The sequence below is a fragment of the Ambystoma mexicanum genome, chromosome 2p, assembly GCF_040938575.1.
Source record: "Ambystoma mexicanum isolate Mex_15411 chromosome 2p, UKY_AmexF1_1, whole genome shotgun sequence".
NCBI lineage: Eukaryota > Metazoa > Chordata > Amphibia > Caudata > Ambystomatidae > Ambystoma > Ambystoma mexicanum.
Window position 1 is genome coordinate 1180441263 of NC_090923.1, and position 20446 is coordinate 1180461708.

Genomic DNA, 20446 nt, shown 5'->3' on the forward strand with positions numbered 1-20446 from the left:
TTCCTACTTACTCCCTAGGCCACGACCGGCAAGGACAGCCATGTTCTCTAGACAGGGATGCTGGGAGGAGATACGGGCGCTCTTAAATGATGGTGGCCTTTCCACTGTGTGCCCTCTGGGAACGGTTCCCCCTGGCTGGATTGCCTGGACGTTTTTGAGACCTGCTAGCAGCTGTAAGTGATGGGTTAAAGGAACAAGCCTCAGGATAACTCTTGGGATAAAGCTGGGAATTTCTGTGAGTTAATCTGCATAATCCAGCCTTGTCCACACTTCTAGACTTGGCCTGCTGATGCCCTGTCGTGTTAAAAGACGGCAGCAGGGTGGATCTTTGCCTCAATAGGGGTGCAGGGTCTGCTTACCAGCTCATATTTCCTGGTCTGCTTTGGGTGTTCTGGTCCTCTTCATGAACCTAGTGCAGTTCACCAGTATTATTTATTCTTTTGGCTTTTTTGTGGAGCACAACATGACACTTTTCAGTTGCTTAAAACTTGCTATGCATGTGAAACCACATAGCAAAACAGTTCCTCATATGCCGATGGGGAGGATGTTCCTCATATGCCGAAGTTGAGGATGTTCCTTATATGGGTATGGGGAGGATGTTCCTCATATGCCAATGGGGAGGATGTTCCTCATATGCCGAAGTGGAGGATGTTCCTTATATGGGGATGGGAAGGATGTTCTTCATATGCCGATGGGGAGGATGTTCCTCATATGCCGATGGGGAGGATGTTCCTCATATGCCGAAGTTGAGGATGTTCCTTATATGGGTATGAGGAGGATGTTCCTCATATGCCGAAGTGGAGGATGTTCCTTATATGGGGATGGGGAGGATGTTCCTCATATGCCGAAGTGGAGGATGTTCCTTATATGGGGATGGGGAGGATGTTCCTCATATGCCGAAGTGGAGGACGTTCCTTATATGGGGATGGGAAGAATGTTCCTCATATGCCGATGGGAGGATGTTCCTCATATGCCGAAGTGGAGGATGTTCCTTATATGGGGATGGGAAAGATGTTCCTCATATGCCGATGGGGAGGATGTTCCTCATATGCCGAAGTGGAGGACGTTCCTTATATGGGGATGGGAAGAATGTTCCTCATATGCCGATGGGAGGATGTTCCTCATATGCCGAAGTGGAGGATGTTCCTTATATGGGGATGGGAAAGATGTTCCTCATATGCTGATGGGGAGAATGTTCCTCATAAGCCGCTTCCCTCCTCCGCTCCTGCCAAATTTCCCGCATCTCAGCTTCCCCCTTCCTTTAGCCACACAAACTACAAAGAGGGCAACCATTTGGCCAATGAACCAGAAGGGCAGGTAAGGATATCACACCATTGTGCAAAAAGGGCCCCAGTGTGAAAGCACGAAGCAACAAGAAAGGAAGCGAGGAAGGGGCTGGCATGGGGATGAAGGAGGCCACACACATTTGCAAAAATTGTCGGCACCAGCCGGCCGGCATATGCTGCAAGCCCAATGCCAAACGAATGGCCTCAGGCCACAAATTACGACTAGGAGGAGACCCTGACAGTAAGGGTTTCCAGTGCGCACAGCACTCCGAATGGAGTGCAAAAGAGCCGCTCTGCGCCCGCAGAAGACTCTTGGATTTTTTCACCTGCCCTGAAGAAGAAGGAAGAACGGAACCAGACACAAGAGGAAGGACAGGACAACAAGCGTTGTCCCACAGTCGTACGAAAGGAAGGCGGCACAGGCCAGGTGGACACCCACTGGCCCACGTGCCCAAAAGGACTTTCATGTTTTTTCATGCAAATTTTATGAATGCAATTTTGAATATCCTATATGTAATTGTGCAATAAAATCCGCAGCCTTTTATTGCCAACACTATAACAATGATTCAGTAATCTTTGGACCACAACACAGCATGGTTGGGAGGGGGTAGTAGCATGGGGCCCAGTGGCCATCACTGCTTCTCAGCTTGTAACCCTCGAGCACACACCTGGCCATCTGTCACCCTGCCCCCCATGCATAGCGGGGTGCTGGCAGTGTTTTGTGGCAAGGCTTGTGGAAGCAGAATCCTTGGTATGACAGAGTTCCATCACCCGGCTGCCCCGCCCTCCAAGAACCATTGTGCGATCACACATGGCAGGGCTCAAGAAGTGAATTCTGCACCACCCGGCCAGATGTGGAAGAACGGAATTCGCACAAGTCCGACCCCGTCAGTGCAGCTAACCCCCTTTTACTCATGGGATGGATAACATACTCTCGAAACATACTCTCGATACGCCGAAATGTAAGCCTGAAATAAAGAGACCACACACGAAGCTCTGCAGCTGTTCTAGAGACTGTGACAGGTTCGGCCAGCGAGGGGGGTGGGGTGGGGGGATGGTCAGGACATGACAATACCCTGTGCAGTGTTTTAGCTGGGATACCAAAAATCAAAGAGGGCTTAATAGGTGGAAAGATATTATTTGGGGGCAGCGCCTAATAATTGTCTGTTGGGACTCCCAAGTAACAAAGGAACCTTTAAAAGATGCCGTGCCCCTGTAGTTAAAGGAGTGGGTTGAACACATGAGGTCAGGTTTTCATCCCTACACTGAAAGGCAGTAACATCAAACAATATATGGTCAATTTTCTTCCCTTAAATCTTAGAAAACAATTCGCCTAATTGGACATGCCTGTAGTTGATGATGTACTTCTAAACATGGCTGATGGTGAACCTTCAGTGCAAGAGCAGTGGTGTCACTCATCTGGGGTATCAGGTCTGGGAAGCCAGATCCATGAGCCCCCTGCCAGAGTGCCCCTCTCAAAGCACAACCTTTGGAGACTTTGGGGCTGAGTCCGGGCGCACCCCGGCCCACTTAAAGCCCTGGCCTTGTTTCAGAACTGTATAAAATGGCCAAAACATGAGGCCGGTGACCTTCTGCACAGGGGAGTTGCTAGGTCTAGAAAAGACCCGGGGCTAAGCTGATGTCGGAACTGTTGGGACTGGGGGCTAGCTAGTCTTTTGGCTGTAGCTCCTGAGATTCTATCCGGGGCTACAACCAAAAGACCAGGGGCTATAGCCCCCTTAGCCCCCCCCTAGCAACGCCCCTGCTTCTGCATGATGAGCTGCACTACAGTGCTTCATTCGGAGCTCAGAAGAGAAACGCTGGCTTCAGAGAAGAGGTCTCTCTCCAGGGGGAGGCATAGGTTGTTTTGCTCTTGTATCGAGTGGACCTGGGGAAGCCATCTTTGTCTGGCTCGACCTAGAGAAGGAGTGTACCTTACATGGAATGACTGTAACATAGGTAGGGGAAGGGGGGTAATTAAGCACCGATTGCATGATGGGCGCTGGGAATCAGTTCCAAGTGTCCAAGGAACCGTTACCTTGTCACCATGTACCGTCTGTGTTTCAGAAAAGAACGAAAGACTCTCCTCCTTCAAATACACTTGGTGTAAATGACATAAGAGGCCATACTTACACAATCCCATGTCACTGCTATACTGAAGTTCAGCGCCCTGGCCAACGTGAGGCCATTTTCCTTCTCAGACCTCTGACGAGCATATGTTCCCTGCCATACTCCTATACGCCTTGGAAGGCTATGCTGATGTGCAAGGCCATGTTGCCATGATATTCCCCTAGTAAGGCACCACAAGAGCAGCTGCCCCTGCCCCCATCACCCTGGCCCAATATGCTCAGTGGTCGAAGTATACGAAAAGAAGTAGTGGAACTCTGTTCCCTGCTGGCCTGCACCGCTCCCCACAGAACCCATTGCCACGCCCCCTCACACGCACAATACAAACCCCAAACGCATGCACCTACTATTCAAGGGAACATTCAGTGCAGTGCACTGGAAGGGCACATTTCAGCTTCTTCCTACACTTTCATCTTAAAAAGAAACCATTCCGGAATGGTTTCATTTTAAAATAAAAGTATAGGCAAAGTAAAACTTAATTTAAAAAGGTAGAGGAGCACCGCTCCCAACCGCCCCCGCTCACTTCGACCACTGTAATATGCGTCATCCATAGCTTTGCTGAATTGCAAGGCCTACCTCACGGATCTTGGGTAAATGTACTCTGGAGAAAGCACTGCATAACTAGGCCACCCTAGTCACCTCAGCCTTACCTCTAGGTGCCCACGTCCCCTCCCTTGCTGCCCACGGCCCTATTTCTTGCATTGGATCCCCTTTGATGTCTCCTTCTGTCCCTTAGTTTGCTGCCACACGCGTTGCTGCTCTAAAGTGGACAAGCCTGATCTACCGCCCACTTTCAGCCCTGCTTCCTACACGCTTTGTAGGGCTGCTTTTCCCCTACACACCCGCATGGACTGTCTCTGATCCAGTGAATGGGAGTCATTTCTTGTTGTCGTGCACTGTTACACAACCTCCTGGTGAGCCCACTTCTTGCCGTTCTCAACATTGTACCCTGAAATCACCGGCTCAGTCACGCCAGACTGCGGCTGTATCTGGCCCTGGGGCTCTCTGCAGGAGGATGTCTGAGCACTGGCCCGCCGTCTGCTGAATGGACAGCACACTTACATCTGGTTGACTGTGCCAGACTCCGGCTGCATCTGACCTGCATGAGGATTGCTGAGCGCGGGCCCCGCCTTGGCTGCATAGGCCCACACCGCTCTCCTTCAATGTGCTAGGCTCAGGCCTGTCCCTGGCCCCCTTCGCACCCTTGTTTCTTTTGTGCAGTTTGCTCATCATTTGTGGTGAATGTAGTTCATATGCACCCCTGTCGCTGACCCACATCTTTCCCTAGAATGTGCTGTTAGACTCACAAGAATTATCTTCTGATTTCATTATTAAGCGAGTGTCAGGCTCCTTGCAGGGCCCTACTGTGCAACAGAACATCTTAAACATGAAAACAATGGTGCCAGCTCTGAATTTACCCTAAGAACACACAGAGACGGTGTCAGGGCCTTTCAACTTTTTCGGTTGAAAGGGGACACGAGCCTCAGGGGGAACCCCAGCAACTTCTCTCATGTTGCGAGTCTGGAGTCTTATAACACAACAATATATTCCTTTCTGTATATTTTTACATTCTGGGGCTTTCAATGTGTGCTTTGCAGCGCTCGCCTTACAAGCTATGTTTGCTGGAGCCCTTCCAGCGATCATGCCCCTCGGGGTATAGAGAAGTGCTATCATCATGTTGCCTTTTAACAAGGGTTCCTGCACATCAGCCACTTGCCGACAAAGAAGGATTTATAGCTTGTCAGTGGGCATTCTGTTTCAACTCCCTGCTGGATGGTCGTCTCGTGCTAATAGGCGGCTAATTACCCCTCCCTACCAGGCTGCATTTCTTTGTCTCCATTATAATGTATGCACCCGAGGGGTGCCTCAGACTGTTCTCTGCTCTGAGCCGGTTGAGGGGGAGGGGGGCAGGGGCACGCTTCATGTTGAAAACGGCCCCCACACTTCTTCATCCATGGCGTGATATCTCCCGGTTTTCCTATAGGCCGGTCTGTCTTTGCGTGGTACCATGCTCTGCCCCGCCCGTGCTGATCTCACTCGCCCACTGCAGACATGTTTGGATCTTTCCATCCTTCTATAACCCTCATTTCGAGGCAGACGTGGATGGATTACTGTCTTTGATGCTGTCCCAGGCACCATGGCGACTGGGCTTGTAGGAACAGCCGCCCCCCTTCTAAACCCCACTCCATGCACACACACTCACACCGCCGTCTACCGCCTCTCCCCCCACATCCAGACCCACACACTGCCCTTGGCAGCAGTTTTTATGGCTAGGCCACAGCAGTCAGACATTTCCTGTCCAGTCTCTGATGGAGGGAGGGTGGAAAAAAAACTCATTGTCCGCATTTTGTTTCCTTACAACAGCAACGTCGGTGCCAAGACTTCAAAGGCGCCAGAATTCTTTCCGATTATTTCACTGGTTTACAAGATTAGCAACCTCACCGAATACACAGAGTGGGCGAATTTAAAAGACACTGACCATTGCCAGACACTGCTAACACGAGTGCCAATGGACCACTGTTCTGACCTGCAGCTCCCCCTGCTGGTCCATGTACTGCTCTGGAAATGTACTCCCATCTGGAGCTCTAGCAGACCCTGGAGTCAGTAATTAGATCATGGACGCCTCTGGCAATGGACCTCATTCCCGAGCCTCAACCCCCACCTGCAGAGCTTAGTAGTTCCTTCCTGAGCCCAAACTCCCCCTGCTGGTCTGGCAATGCTAGGGTACACACCTCTGGCAATGAACGTCATTCCCGAGCCTCAACCCCCACCTGCAGAGCGTGCAATGAGGCCGGTAGACGGCTCTAGCAAAGTAGTTCCTTCCTGAGCCCAAACTCCCCCTGCTGGTCTGGCAATGCTAGGGTACACACCTCTGGCAATGATCCTCATTCTGACCAGAAATACCCCCTGCAGGTCCAGCCGTGAGGCGATATGCAGGTCTGGCAATGCACCTCATTCCTGACCCGCCACATACCCTGAAGATTTTTAGGGTGCCTCAGGCTTGCCTCAGCACCGGAGCATATCAATGGGAGCACACAGGGGTGTTGCTAGGTCGTGAAAAGATCCGGGGCTACGCTAATGTCGGGACTGGCGGGATTCAGGGCTAGCTATAGCCTTTTGGTTGTAGTCGCTGAGGTTCTATCCGACGCTACACCCAAAAGAACCGGGGCTATAGCCCCCTCAGCCTCCCCTAGCAATGCCTTTGGAACACACACACACCGCTTGTGCGTTCGGGTCTAGGCCCACCTCCATTGGCCATCCCTTTTCATTTGCTGAGGTGATGTAGGATGCTCTCATCATACAGAGTGCCCTACATCATAGTATCACTTACGACATTCTAACAAACTTTATCAAACAATCATAAACACTTGAACGTGAAGACCTTCAGCATCTGGAATGACTCTACTACATTGTCCATAAGTTGCCCCGGCAGCCTCCTGTGCAATCGGCACGGGTATCCGGATGTCGGTTCATGGATGATATGTTTTCGCACGGGATAGCTTTGGCGATTTAGCAGGGGGGCATCTACCGTGGCATCACCTTGGTCGCTGTCATTGTCAGTCAGTAGGATCTCTGTATCCTCAAACCTGCAGAACTAGCTACAGTTGCGAGTCATTGAGGAGCCACTTCTTTCGAGAGTCACCATTGATCTTTTCGTTCTCGTTATAGTCCATGGGGTACTTTCATAGACCAGACAGAACTTGTGCTGTGGGTGACGGGTGCCGATCAGCACAGACTACCCTACGTCCATGGACCTGTCACTCAGGAGTCGCCTTGAACTCTCCTTCTGAAAGATAGACACTTGTTCGATGGGTAGCATGCCAGGGTCCGGCCTGGAATTATAGTCTGGAACTGGCGATTTAGCTTTCTGAGCCAGAAAAGCTTCACCCAGAGAGATCCATGTGGTAGCGTGGAGGCTTGTTTGGTACACCACGAGGAAAGATGTCAGCGGAGCTTCAGAGGTTGACCCTTGTCAGACGGAATTCTGAATGCTTTGTTGAGCAACCTCATAAATTGCTCAACGTCTCCATTGGCTCTGGGCATCTGTGCATGATCTCATAGAACTCCAAATTCCTTCAGTTGGAAGCAGAGACTGTTGTCTGATCTGATGAATGTTGTGTTCCCAGTCGTTGCCAACATCTCTTCTAGCACAGGAATAACAGTTTCTGCTGCAGTTCAGGATGTCAATCTAACTTCTGGATATCTCGAGTATTCGTCCAATACTACAGGAAAATACTGGGACTGGTGCACAGCTTCGAAGTCTATGCTGAGAGTCTTCCGGGTTCAACTGCCCGTGGTGGTGATGATATAGGAAGGGGTCGGGCCAGCGTGGCTCAGCTTGGCCCTATACGCAGTGGCCCAGTCGACCTTTGCTTTGAGGTCCGGCAACCAAACTTTCTCATCACCTTGATGGTGCCCTGGTCGCTCTCGAGTGCTAGTTGTATGACTTGGACATGTAGGTCTGGGGGTATTACCAATCATGATCCTCTTAACATCGCCCCTTCTATTCCTCTGGATATCCAGGACTAGTGCCACCTTCATTGGGCATCCTCTTTTATATATTGAGGTGACGTACGATGGTCTCATCATATTGGACACCCTTCCTCATAATACAGGTCTAGCAATGAGACCAATATACAGCACTGGCAATGCACTCCATTACTGACCTGCAACACCCCTTGCTGGTCTAACAATGAGACAATAGACTCATCTGGAATGTTACCCTTTTCTGGACACATAACCGCCCCCGTGGATCTACTTATCCGACCCACGAACCACTCTGGAACTGTACCTCATTCCTGAGCTGCAGCACCGTCAGGGGGCCACACACATACACAGATCTAGCAACGCACCTTCTTCTTAATCTGCAATGCCACTGCTTTCTGTCCCGGTCCCCTCACACAGCTCCACTAATCTGCAGCATTGCCGGCTCTTCCTGCACGAAGAGCGATGCACAGCGCCACCATTGCACGTCAACTCGGACTTTCTTTCCCCAGCTTTTAAAGACACCTTCACACCGTGCTTTAAGTGGGAGGCAGATTGAAGGGGAGGGGGCTCTAGTAAGGGGGCATGCCATTAGTAAGGGTGGGTGGGCCCACCTGTATTTAGCTCATGCCCCCTAAATAGAGCTCCCCTCGCCTTTGGGAGTTGGGGGCCTGGCAATTGCTAGGCTCCCAGGCAGGGCAGGTGCACACAGGTAATATACCTTTGGTGTGCGCCCAACCTCTCCCTTTTGTCCTGAAATCACGGGCTCCGAGCCCCACTAGCAGGCTGCCTGTGGGGGTCGGAGCCTTTGGTTAAGAAATAAAAGAAGAGGCCGGGTGCACCAAAGTTATGATAGCAGCGTCCCTTCCCTCCTATCTGTCTCTTTCAGCCTGTCAGTTCTCTGGCCCACATGCTCTTTCCCTGTGTGCTTCCACCCTCCTCCACCTGTCATCTCTTTTCCTAATGCCTGTGCTCTCTCGTCCGCTCCCTCTGTCTCCACCCCCAGTACTCACTGTTCCTCAAACTCACACACTTATCCATCCATTCATCACCCATTCACTATCACTCCCATTCATTCACCCAGCCTCCCATCACAGTCACCCCTCTGCCCATCCTATCATTCATTTCCTTTCATCCATAGCGTCCCTCCAACCCTACGTGCTTCTTCATTTACGCATTCATTCATCCAAGTTCACAAATATGCACCCATCTGTCTAGCCACCCTCACGCTATTCATCCTTACTGTTCTTATCATTCATTCAACTTCACACTTTTTCATTGAGCCCACCAGCAACATACTTAGGGTGACCATACGTCCCGGTTTTCCCAGGACCGTCCCAGTATTTTGCCCTTGGTCCTGGCGTCCCAAGACTTTTTTTGAGTTTTGAAACTCTGTCCCGGGTTTTGGGAATGGCTGGCTATTGTCCTGATTTTTGCCGGTGACCCTCGAACAAATGCCCAAATCTGGCAGGGGAGGGCATGAAAAGCTTGCATTCTGCATGCGTTTTATGCCCTTCGCCTACCTCCATGACTTCTCTCCTCCAATGAGAGCTTTGAGTTTTGAACGAACACTTACATGTACTTTGTGAGAAAAAGATCACTGACATAGAAGTAGGACTACAATTTCATTGGAGTCCTATGCGGCTCAACTGTAGTCCTTGTCGGTGGCGCATGCCGGTTTTTTATTTTAAAAATCTGGTCACCCTAAACATACTTCTATTCATTCATACATCCTCATGCTCATTCATCCATCACCATACTCCAACAGCTTCAAAGTATTCGAGGGCAACTAACATCAGTTAGTGTCCTGTCCGCATACCATTGAACACTGGTTGGTGGATGAGCGTCCATTGCTCATATGTGGGTGCCACTAGGCTGCATTCTTGCTCTATATATAATAATAGCCTGTTTGTAGAGTGCCCATTATAGGCTGAATTGTCACTTACCTCACTGATAACACATCACCTGTGAGCCCTGGTTGAACAGGCAGCATGATTGGATGGGTGGGTAGATGTCGTTTCTCCAAAGGAGATCAGAAGGAGACCAGAAATAGCTGAACGATTGCAGCCTGTCGTCAGGGCAACAAAGAAAGTATAGCTATTTTCTGCAACATTATTTTGGTGGGAAGCTTGATAATGAGTTTGCATTCTATGCACATTGTTATGTATGTCAAACTGTTCAATGCACATGTGTAGAATTTGCCTCTAAGAGAATTGGAGTCCAATCCTTGCTCGTCTCACGTGATTCCATCAGCAAAAAAGCATTGTTAAAAATAGGTTAAAATATTGCTGGGGAAACCTTTTTCCTTCCACTATCCAGCGCTTTCCCAATTTATGCTGGCCTTAAGCGAGTTGAGCGGTATCTCTATGAACAATCCAATATACGGGGAGTAGTTCAGTATGCAGTGAGGGGTTATGCTCAAGTGACAAGTCGCCTCCCTTTTCTCAACACACTTGCTCTTTTGTTCCCGCTTTAGTAAATGCTGCTTGCGATCTTTCAATTTAGTTGGGGATGCTTTTATTTTGCGTAACATGCATGAAAGGCAGTCAAGTCCAATTAAATCCTGATTTGTCATGTTGCTAGAAAATGTTACACAGAGGTGTGTTGTTGTGGAGATTTTCGTTTTCTGGGGGCGCCAAGCTTTGTTTGCCCTGGGACGATGTCTGAGCCTAGACCGGCCCTGATTCCCCTCTCCCTCCCTCCATCTTTCCCTTTTCTCTTGATTCCTGCATCTCCCTTGATCCCTTCCCCAGCACACTCTTTTAACAGCCTGGCTGAAGACATCTCAGGCATGAACAGACAGAAGCAGCAGCTGACAGAGATAACGAGCAGTGAGAGCACCGTTTCAGGGTATTACCCAATTTGATTGATTTTAATTGATCGAATGGTACATCTGGCCGAAATCGGCCAGTACCATTCGGATCGATTAAAATCGATTAAATTGGGTAATCAATCGTGAACATGGGCAGCAGGGTTGTACGGGTGTCCCCCGCTGCCCATGTTAGGTGTTGATTACCTTGGGGGTTGCAGGGATGTACCCCGCTTCCTGAGGATTGGAGGCGGGGGATAACAAAAAAAGAGAAAAGGGGACCCTGCTGCATCGGATCCGACCTCCGTAAGAGGGACGGAACTGACGCCAAAGGGTCAGGCGAAGGAAGCGGCAGAGCAAAAAGTAAGTTGAGGGGTGGGGTGATGTATTGGGGGGGTGGAGGGATGCATTGAGGGTTCGGGGGGTATAGATTTGGCCGCAGCAAAATTTGTTTTGCAGGGAAATTGACTACGGTCAATTCCACCACGAACAATTCTGCCACGGCCAAATCACATACATACCCTTTTCAGTGGCCAGAAAAAGTGCTGTCATCTGCTGCTTCTGCCCCTTAACGAAGACAATGTTTGCTTCACCCCCTAATGGAGACCCGTAGGAGGGAGCAGAATTTCACAAACTCTGTGGACCAAATTGAGACTATTGCGGCAATTGATCCATATACAATATTGCCTCAAACTGGAGTCAACAACACTACGTTGAAATTTTACCCTATACCTGTCACTTATTAACCCAACACTCACAGAATACGATATATGTGGCAATGTGAATTACAGCCCAGTTTATGCTGCCTTAATAAACTGGACACCTAACTATATATACAATTGTATACTTATTCACGTGGAGCACTTGCTTAGGGATGTACCCACCTTTAGCCCAAAATTGAGACTAGTCATTTTGGATTAGGACTGCCCCCACTGTCGCATTCTGTTAAAACACTCCACTTGTGACTTTGTTAATCCAGTTCTCTTTAAGAATTGACATACACACATGCACGGCTCTGCCAGAGTACCTGCCAGTAAGGACTGAGGTGGAGCCTTGCTGTGCAACATCCCCTGGTATCCCTGCATGCAACCAGGCCACCAATAGTGGCAGAAGGGCTCTGTACAAGACCACTTACATTACATCACTGACCTCATACACGTGGCTCCCACCTTGACTCTATCAGCATTGATGCTCCGCCGCGTCTATTCCTGATCCTCAAAGGGGAACCATCTCCCGTAGGCAGTCTCTTGTCACTCTTGCGTTACCACGGTTACACAGGGTTAGAGGCTGGTTTTGTGGCTGTTTGGGAGTGAAAAGTAGGGTTTGAATGCTTTGTATTGTGGGTGATTGGGGGTTTCCTGTCTTGAGAACTGTTAAAGGCAATTTGCTGTAAGGGTCGGATGGGTCTTTGGTATCTGGGTGCTTTTGGCATTTTGGCGTTTGCTACTTTGGTGCTTTTGTGTTTTTGAATCTTTGCAGCATTTGGCTGAGTGATCTTTGATCTGACGACCTTCAGATTAGGTCCGTTGCCTTGGAGATGGGGCTGCTCCCTAGGATCTGCTCTGTTCCTGTTCTCGCCCATCCATACTTCTGAGAGCAGCAAGGAAGAGCCCATGGTGATGGGGTGCAGGCTTTGCGCTCCGTGGGCTCCTCCTACCCTCTATGGATGGTATAGGGCGGCTGGCACCCTCTAAGGATGGTATAGGGCGGCTGGCATCATGATGATGTGCATTAGCTGGGTCAGAGGGAGGCGGCGTGCCCGTCCTTTGTGGACAGGTGACTGGCATGGGCACACTCCACAGCTCTCAATCCATCAGTACACATGAAAGATGGAGGTGGCGCGTAAGATCCAACACAGCTTCAAAGGGGGTACGGCCAGGAAAGGGGTGCTATTTGTAAACACCTGCGGGGCTCACCTGCACACTGGCTGCTTTCCAGCCTATGATTTTCTTCCAGCATGGCGGGGGGTGTGGGGGGGAGGGGAGGGGCGCCTTGGCAAAGCCAAGCACACCTCTTTGCCCATCTGCTGCTCTGTTCCTCACTGCTGGACCCGTGTCAGAGCCACCTCAGATCTTTACTACAGAGACCCCCAGTAGAGGAGGGGCGGGGCGTCACTCATTTCCACTGCTGCCTTTGTCTGGGCGCTGTGATCATTACATGTTATTGTGGGTAGTTTGCTGTTTTTCGTCCAGCGCACTCTTTCAATGTCGATTACATGTCCTATTTTGACTATGACTGCGTTATTGGATGTGGTTTATTGTCTTTTGTATCGTTTTCAGCTGTCATTGCTAATGCATAACAGGGAACTGTGTTGTTTTCCAAAGTCCGTTGTGCACCTAGCTTATCATTCACTATTTTGTGTTGCTTACTCCTGGAGAGTCCGTTTGTGCGTTTGATGTTTGGTTTTGATATCTCTGGGGAGTTACTGCCATCTTTGTGTTACTAGGTGTTCATTTGACTGGAAACTTCCAAAATGACATATCCATTTGTACAAATGGTATAATAGACTGAAAAAGGCCCGCACCATTCGTACGAATGGGAAAATACCGAACATGAGGAGCGGGGTTTGCGGGATGTCTCCCGCTGACCATGTCTGGCATTTTTGGATTCGAGCTCTGCGGCGGTGTCCCCCGCATAGGGGACACCCCCTATGTTAAAAAAATTAAAAGTAAAGGACCCTGCGTCGCCGGATCCCAAAACCAAAAGATAAGTAAAGGGGGTGGGGGTATTTGTGGGGTATGTTTGGGGAGGCATTTGCTTTGGGTTGCTAGCTACAGTCTTTTCGGTCGCAAACCTTTCCATTACGGGCAAACAATCTAAATCCCATTTTACTATGCGTTTTTGTGTAGTTGTGTGTGGTTGCTTACTTGCTGTGTCTTGGTCCACTACTTCATTTCATCATCCTGTCTCGTGCATGTTGTCCACACTGTCCTTTGCTTGTAGTGCGTTGTGCAGATTTATCGGTATTACCCAAATTGTTTTTTTACAATTGTTCGAATGAACAATTGACCGAATTTAAAGGGTCACAATTGACCTTTTCACAATTGACCGAATATATATATATATATATATATATATATATATATATATATATATGGGTTTGGGGGGGTTTGGCGTTGGGTGGGGGGTCGTGGGGGGTCGTGGGGGGTTTCCCCCCACATATATGGTACAATTGACCTTCACAATTCGGTCAATTGTAAAAAGGTTAATTGTCATTCGAGCAGTTGTAAAACAAACAATTCGTATACAACCAATTTATACGCTATCTTTAATTCTGCATAGTGTTCTTTTTGGTGGTGTTTCCTTATGACCTGTCGTTTTCGTTTGCGGTTTGATGTGCATAGTGCTCGGTCTAATGAGTGTCACTGTGCCTCGTGTGAGGGGCCAGTCCCTAACATTTAGCCCTGAGACCACACCCAGGGTTTAAAGATGTTTCCTGGGGAGTGCCTCGGTAATGACATGGGGAGTCTGGCATGCAATTGACTAAGTCTCAGATATAAAGATCCTTCAGACTCACAGCTCTGAAGGGGAATCTTACTTATTCTTGATAGGTGGTTCAACCCCTGGCATGGAAAAAGCCTTCCAGGGTCAAAAGGGTATTTCCTGAGAGCTTCAGCAATTACATGTGCCAGCCTATATGAGGTGATGGTTTTCTGCCCACTCCATCCCATGACCCCACTCCACCCTGCTCGTTCTGGAGGGCCACCTTGCAGCTTGTTGGGGCAATCTCATGCTACCTGCTGGCAGAATTGCATAGTGGCTCTGCTTTAGAACCAGCCCTAACCAGGGTTAGACTGGGGCATCAAATTGGCTCTGCCAGTAAAGTATAAGCGGCCCACAGTTGCAACTGGTATGATATGATATGATATGATATTTGTAACGCGCCTATACACAGGTGTTTCAAGGCGCGACGGGGCAGGGAGGGGAGGAACAAGGGGAGACATAACAAACGATCCTACTAGGCCAGGTTTCATTCAGATCGCGCAAGTGCAGGGGTGGGGGTGGGGGAAAAAGTGCAAGGGGAAGGGGAGGAGGGGAAGTGCAGTAAGGTAAGTGGCGTAAAGTAACTCATTCTATTTGTGATATTCTTTTTCAGTAGTTCCAAGTACTTTTTTTGGTAAAAAAAGTGTTGCAAATGTTGCACTTTTAAGAATACCTGTTCAATAACACTGGTAAAAACGACTAGATATACAGGGCAGGAACTCACCAAACTGACCAACTTCTGCTACACAATGGGCCCAATTTGACCGAAAGAACTGGCACACACTAGCATGTTGGGCCTGCACTTCAGGCATTGCCCTAGGGCAGGGGTCTGCAACTGTTGGCTCTCCAGATGTTTTGCACTACAACTCCCATTAGCCCTAGCCAGCATAGCTAATGGTGAGGGATCATGGGAGTGGCAGTGCAAATCCTCTGGAGAACTACAAGTTGCAGACCTCTGCCCTAGAGGATTAGACTGAGCTTGGCCCTGAATAAGTGGAGCCCACCTTCACACATGTACAGACCCTGGCATAATTCATAATTGCCCCACCGTTGAGGTGCAGGTCCCGGCATATCCCTCGCATGCAGACCTCTTATTGGTTAAGGTTAATGACATAGATCACTGAGGTGTACAGAACTAGACATATGTTGATCACATTTTTAAGTAGACGAAGCCATTTGGGAAGATGTGTTCAGGCTGGTGCCGAATACAGACAGACGAGGGGAAGGCAGAAGGAAATGATTACCACAGTTCAGGCTAAGCCTTCAGAACCTGTCGAATGCGTGCATCGCAAACAAAGAAACCGTCAAGGATTGACTCAAGTAACCCTGATCTCTTGTCTCTTCTTACTCCTCAGGATCCGTTGCTACAAGATGAAGTCCACCATGATGCTGCTCGCTTGCCTCCTGTCCCTCAGCCACGCGCTGCCCTTTGAACAAAGAGGCTTCTGGGACTTCTCCATGGACGATGGCATGGCCATGATGAACGACGAAGAAGGCTCTGGAACCCCTCCACCCACAATGCCTGGCCTTCCCCTGCCACCGATGGACATGTGCCCCTTTGGTTGTCACTGCCACTTGCGCGTGGTCCAGTGCTCGGACCTGGGTGAGTCACTTGAAGGGCCTAGAGGTCGTTGGTGTATTGTCCAAGATACTGTCACCCCAGCATGTTTTTTTGATAACTTGGCATCAATTAAGGGTGCATTTTTCTTTCACTTCCGGTCTAAAAGGCATATCCTTTGGAAGGTTCCTGGCTGGGCAGGGCAAGATAAGAGGGAGTCTTGACATCTTCTGATTTCCAGAATACCATTTGGTTTTCCTGCATAATGTTGTTATCTGTGTGTCTACACCATCCTAATGTCACTATTTCTTTTCAGTGTTTTCTAATGTGCCAGAGGCAGACGCGTGCTCTTTCGCGGATCCGAGAAGCAAGGGATGGAAAGAAGGATAACAGGGTGGGGGGAATGGCTACATTAACAGCAAAAGCAGAGGTCACACTTCTGATGTTCATTAAGTTATGCATTTGATTACAAGCCAGCATTCGGCACACATTTGTTGGTAGCGAATGCAGACGCAGATGTGCAGGAATTGTGTTGCGGCAGTGACACCGATGAGGTCTTCGATAATGAACTGGTCTCGTATAGCCAAGCTAATGCTCCTTAGGGTTAAGGACGCCCACTTTCTAATCTATGGGAATGGCTTCCTGGAGCAAGAAGGTTTTAAAGACTTTCCTCAAATTCAAATGATTTCCTTGGGTTCCCAAGATCTCCGGGAGGTAGTTCCATATTTGTGTTCCCGTGTGTAGAAGCATCATACACGCAAACTTGCTTCGATTCGGCCTCGGCCTTGACAGAAGCCCTGTCCTTGTCCTTACGGGGGAGCTGTAATCAATGGATCTATTCATCATGAGAGGCACATTCTTAGGGTGGACCTCCCAAATGGCTTTGTGATTGGTGTAGAGCGCTTACAGAGACGCTCCTTGCTCAATCGGAAGCCGGCGGAGGGAGTTAAGAGCAAAGCTAATGTCCTCTTCCTCCAAGTCTAGCACCAGGTGGGTTGCCCGATCCTGCTCATGCATCGGTAGCTTTTGAGTATTTCAGTAGCCCGGCCGTCCAAGTCCAAGGCCCTGATGACATCCACCCTGTGTCATAAGCCTAGTAGAGGGTTTACTGTCGCAGGCGTATGAAGGGGGTGGTTTCTTGTGACAACATTCACCGGTGGTAGGAAACAACGGTTGTGTCAAAGATGATGTATTGGTTCCCTGCTGTTTTGACTGACTTTTGTGGGGACCTATGACTTTTGGTCAGGTGATGAGGAGGAGGTTCATGGCCTCAACACAATATAACATGATCTCTGATTTACTCCCACGGAGGCGTAGGTTCTTGTAATACATCCAACCCCGGATCTTGTTCATGAAGACGGCGATGTATCTTTTGCATGGTCCACGCTGCTTAGGCAGTTGTGAATTGGAGCATCATTGGGGATTAGTTGGCACGGGCAGAGAAGGAGTAAATCCCTGGGGCTTGCAGTCTCATTTAGACAATGAAAAGACAAGGGGACAATGATGACCGCTTCAGGATGACCACATCTCCAAGGAATGACTTTGGATGTGGATGGGTCCATAGACACTTGAGCAAGTCAATCTTTCAGGAAAGTGACAGTCATAGTAGGGTCTTGTGGTCCTTTGTGTCGCGAGCCACAGTCGATCAGGACCTCTGCGGTTGGGGTGTTTGTTGAAAGTTAATTTAAGCACCTCTTCTCTGATGTTAAGGAGAGTTGTTTCTGAAGCCCTGATGGGCCTGAACCCAGACTGGTGATCGTGGAGCAGGGTTTTTGGACTCACTAGAGTCCTTGGGTTTGCACTTGAAAGTGTTTCAAGGGGATCCTAAGAAGTGCTCAGTGAACTTGCCCAGTGCATACTTCTTCCAAATCTTGCCAATTACCATCATTGCCAGCTCTATTGCTGATTTTAAAGTTATTTGCTCTTGATGCCTCCTGCCCTTGAAGCCACCTGCCCAGCGCACGCTCCTTACATATCTTGCCCATTAGCACCCTTGCCAGCTCCATTACTGATTTTAAATTTCTTTGCTCATAAGGCCCCTGCCCTTGAAGCCACCAGCCCAGCTCACGCTCTGCCATAACTTGCCCATTAGCACCATTGCCAGCTCCATTGCTGATTTTAAGTTCTTTGCCCCTGGGCCCTCTATAAGGGCTCTAAAGCCCTTTGGAAAGCCATCCAATGGGAATAATATTCTGCCTCGTTTAGCTAGTGGGCCAGTGGCTGAGCCACTTCCTCAATTCTTATGCTTGTTGGTAGGGGCTGCCCTATTTCTTCCTGCCCTGATGTCTGGACCTCAGATCATGTTGCACTGGCCCGCTGGTCCCCTGCTCTCTTTTTTAGGGGCAGCCTCTTGCTGTAGGGCTTTCATATTAAATGTGCCACCCCAGTTTCATATCTGTGTGTGAATATTTGTAGGTTCATCTGGAATGGTTGCTCCATACAAACTGCATTAGTGTATCTACAGCCATGGCCCATGTGACCCAAGTCGAATGCCAATGGATGCCCTTCATCAGCTGTCCTTCACTAACCACCTTTCCCTACGCCCACAGGCTCAGGGCTGACTGCAAGGGACTGCTGCACAGCCACGTCTCCTCCCTTCAACTTGTAGCCAGTATTTGCCTTTGCCCAGCTAGTGCCTGTTTTTACCATATGCCATGTAAATTACCTATCATGTAAGCATCACAAATCTCCTTTGTGCTTGTTGGTGATGCTTTGAATCTATTCCTGGTAATGATTCAAGCAATCTGTTAAATGTAGGACCTCGTCGGCCACTATAATCCTCGTGATAGCAAGCCCTCTACACGAATTGCTTACTGACTGGGGCACATATGTACCGCGTGCTTCTCTTTCACGATCCGGCTAGTTCCCATGTTCCTCCTTTCCTCACCATCTTCAGGCAGCTAGGTAACCAGCAAGGTTATCCTTTCTGCATTTGCTTTAGGTATGCAGGTACCATGGTTGGCACATTTTTTTCATTGGATAAATCCATGGAGGCTGCCATCTTGAACCCTAAGGCTTAGAAAATGCCATGTAGTTCATTCGCCAAAGCTACCCAGTATGATGACTATCATTTCATTGCCGATGTATTGAATTGCACTGTCAAAATGGCTAGCTTCTTCGCCAGTGCCCCAATTGCTTAACCGCTGTTCCTCCTTCTCGCAAATGCTCCATTTTATAATCTGGCTGCACATCTAGTCCTCTCTTATAGACTTTTGTTCTCTGTTTTTTGACTCTATCGAACAGATCTTCAAAGTGATGCACTAAAAATCTCATCTGCCCTTTTTATGAGTTGATCTGTTTTTTAACCTTCCTAAATTCTATTCTTACTGGTCACACCCACATTACTCTCAGTGTTGCCCCCTTCTGCCAATGGGCCACCAAAAAGCAGGTCCTTGTGGGTAGAGTACCCTGGCCACTCATTTCATTCTTGCTCCCTTTGCTTTGCAACCCATGGTAGACTTACACCTTGCTTTTATTGGGGTCTTTGCTCCCTTCTGTTATGTGGCTCACGACTGGAGACTAGCAATCACAATAGCTGGGCGCAGACCTTGCTGGGAAGGAAACCTGCACACGTTATTAGTTTGAGGAATGAACCCAAACCGGATATGCAGGTTCTATTTATTGACTCACTTCCTCTATTGATATGATAGCGACGCACCAAGAGTGGTACAGTCCTCGCCGCAACGTCAATTGTAACGTATTTCAACCGACAAACAGTTAATATATACAACAGCTAATTCAGCACTAGGTCTTTGAATTGGGCCTGTGCCACCCTCGGGTCCCCCTGGCGATATCGTCATCACATTCATCCTCTGACTCTCACTCTGGGGAGTTCTACATCCCTGGTGAATTTTCTTGCAGCACGTTGGTGGCCTACTGTGGTACCTGACCGTCGTGATTCTTGCCCGCTTATCACTTTCTTCTGCCCCAGCAGATTTGGATCGTCCTATCCTTCGAAACCAACTGCAGTTCCTGGTGGCACGCGCGTCGGTCTTTTCAACGGGGACCATGGATCCCTTTTTTTTTGGCCACTTCTCAGAGGGTTATTTGTAAATGAAGATTCAGCTTGTGACTCGGTGCAGGTTCCAGATGAGCTCTCGTTAGTCAGAGTAATGGAGGTCAGGGGTTGCAGGGGTGTCCCCCGATTCCATTAGATGGTAGTGGGGAACAACAAAGAGAAAAGTGAGAAAAATAAGGAAAAAGGAACCTGCGCCGCCAGTTCAGACTGAGGTTAGTGGGACAGAACAAATGCCGCAGGGGTATAGGGGATGAGGCGGGTAGTGGGATGCGGGGCACAGTGATGTATATGATCACTGCACCATGCCCTAATGGAAGTTGGCTTTCTGTCGACATTATTGGCTCAGCAGTGATCACATAGATCCTCTTTCCTATGGTTCTCTATTTGTCTTTGGCGAGTGCAGACACCATCAATGTTAACTCTCTGTCTTGAGCCATGTTCTAGAATAACCAACTTCACCTTGTTGTTCGTTTCTCATATATGATATGATAGGTTATTTATAACACACTTAATACCCAAAGGTTACTAAGCGCAGTCCCGGGGATTGAACCTGTGGTGCGCTGTATCGTCTTGCTTTCAAGGCGGGCATGTTGCCCTTGAGCTATCTTCCCGAGACAATACTGTAAGCCGTGAGAAATGTGAGCGCAGACTACAGAGGTTCCCCATTTTGGGCGTACTGC

At 49.0% G+C, this 20446-nt stretch overlaps 1 protein-coding gene across 3 annotated transcripts in view; it reads left to right on the forward strand.

Annotated features, from left to right (window-relative positions):
• The window catches only part of BGN (biglycan), a 192244-nt gene that overhangs the window by 67664 nt on the left and 104134 nt on the right, over positions 1–20446 (forward strand). For all 3 annotated transcript variants that reach the window (XM_069645356.1, XM_069645353.1, XM_069645354.1), the window contains one exon: positions 15546–15793. In XM_069645356.1, the coding sequence (XP_069501457.1) occupies positions 15562–15793 (232 nt within the window). In that variant the 5' untranslated portion in view covers positions 15546–15561. The remainder of the gene's footprint in view (positions 1–15545; positions 15794–20446) is intronic.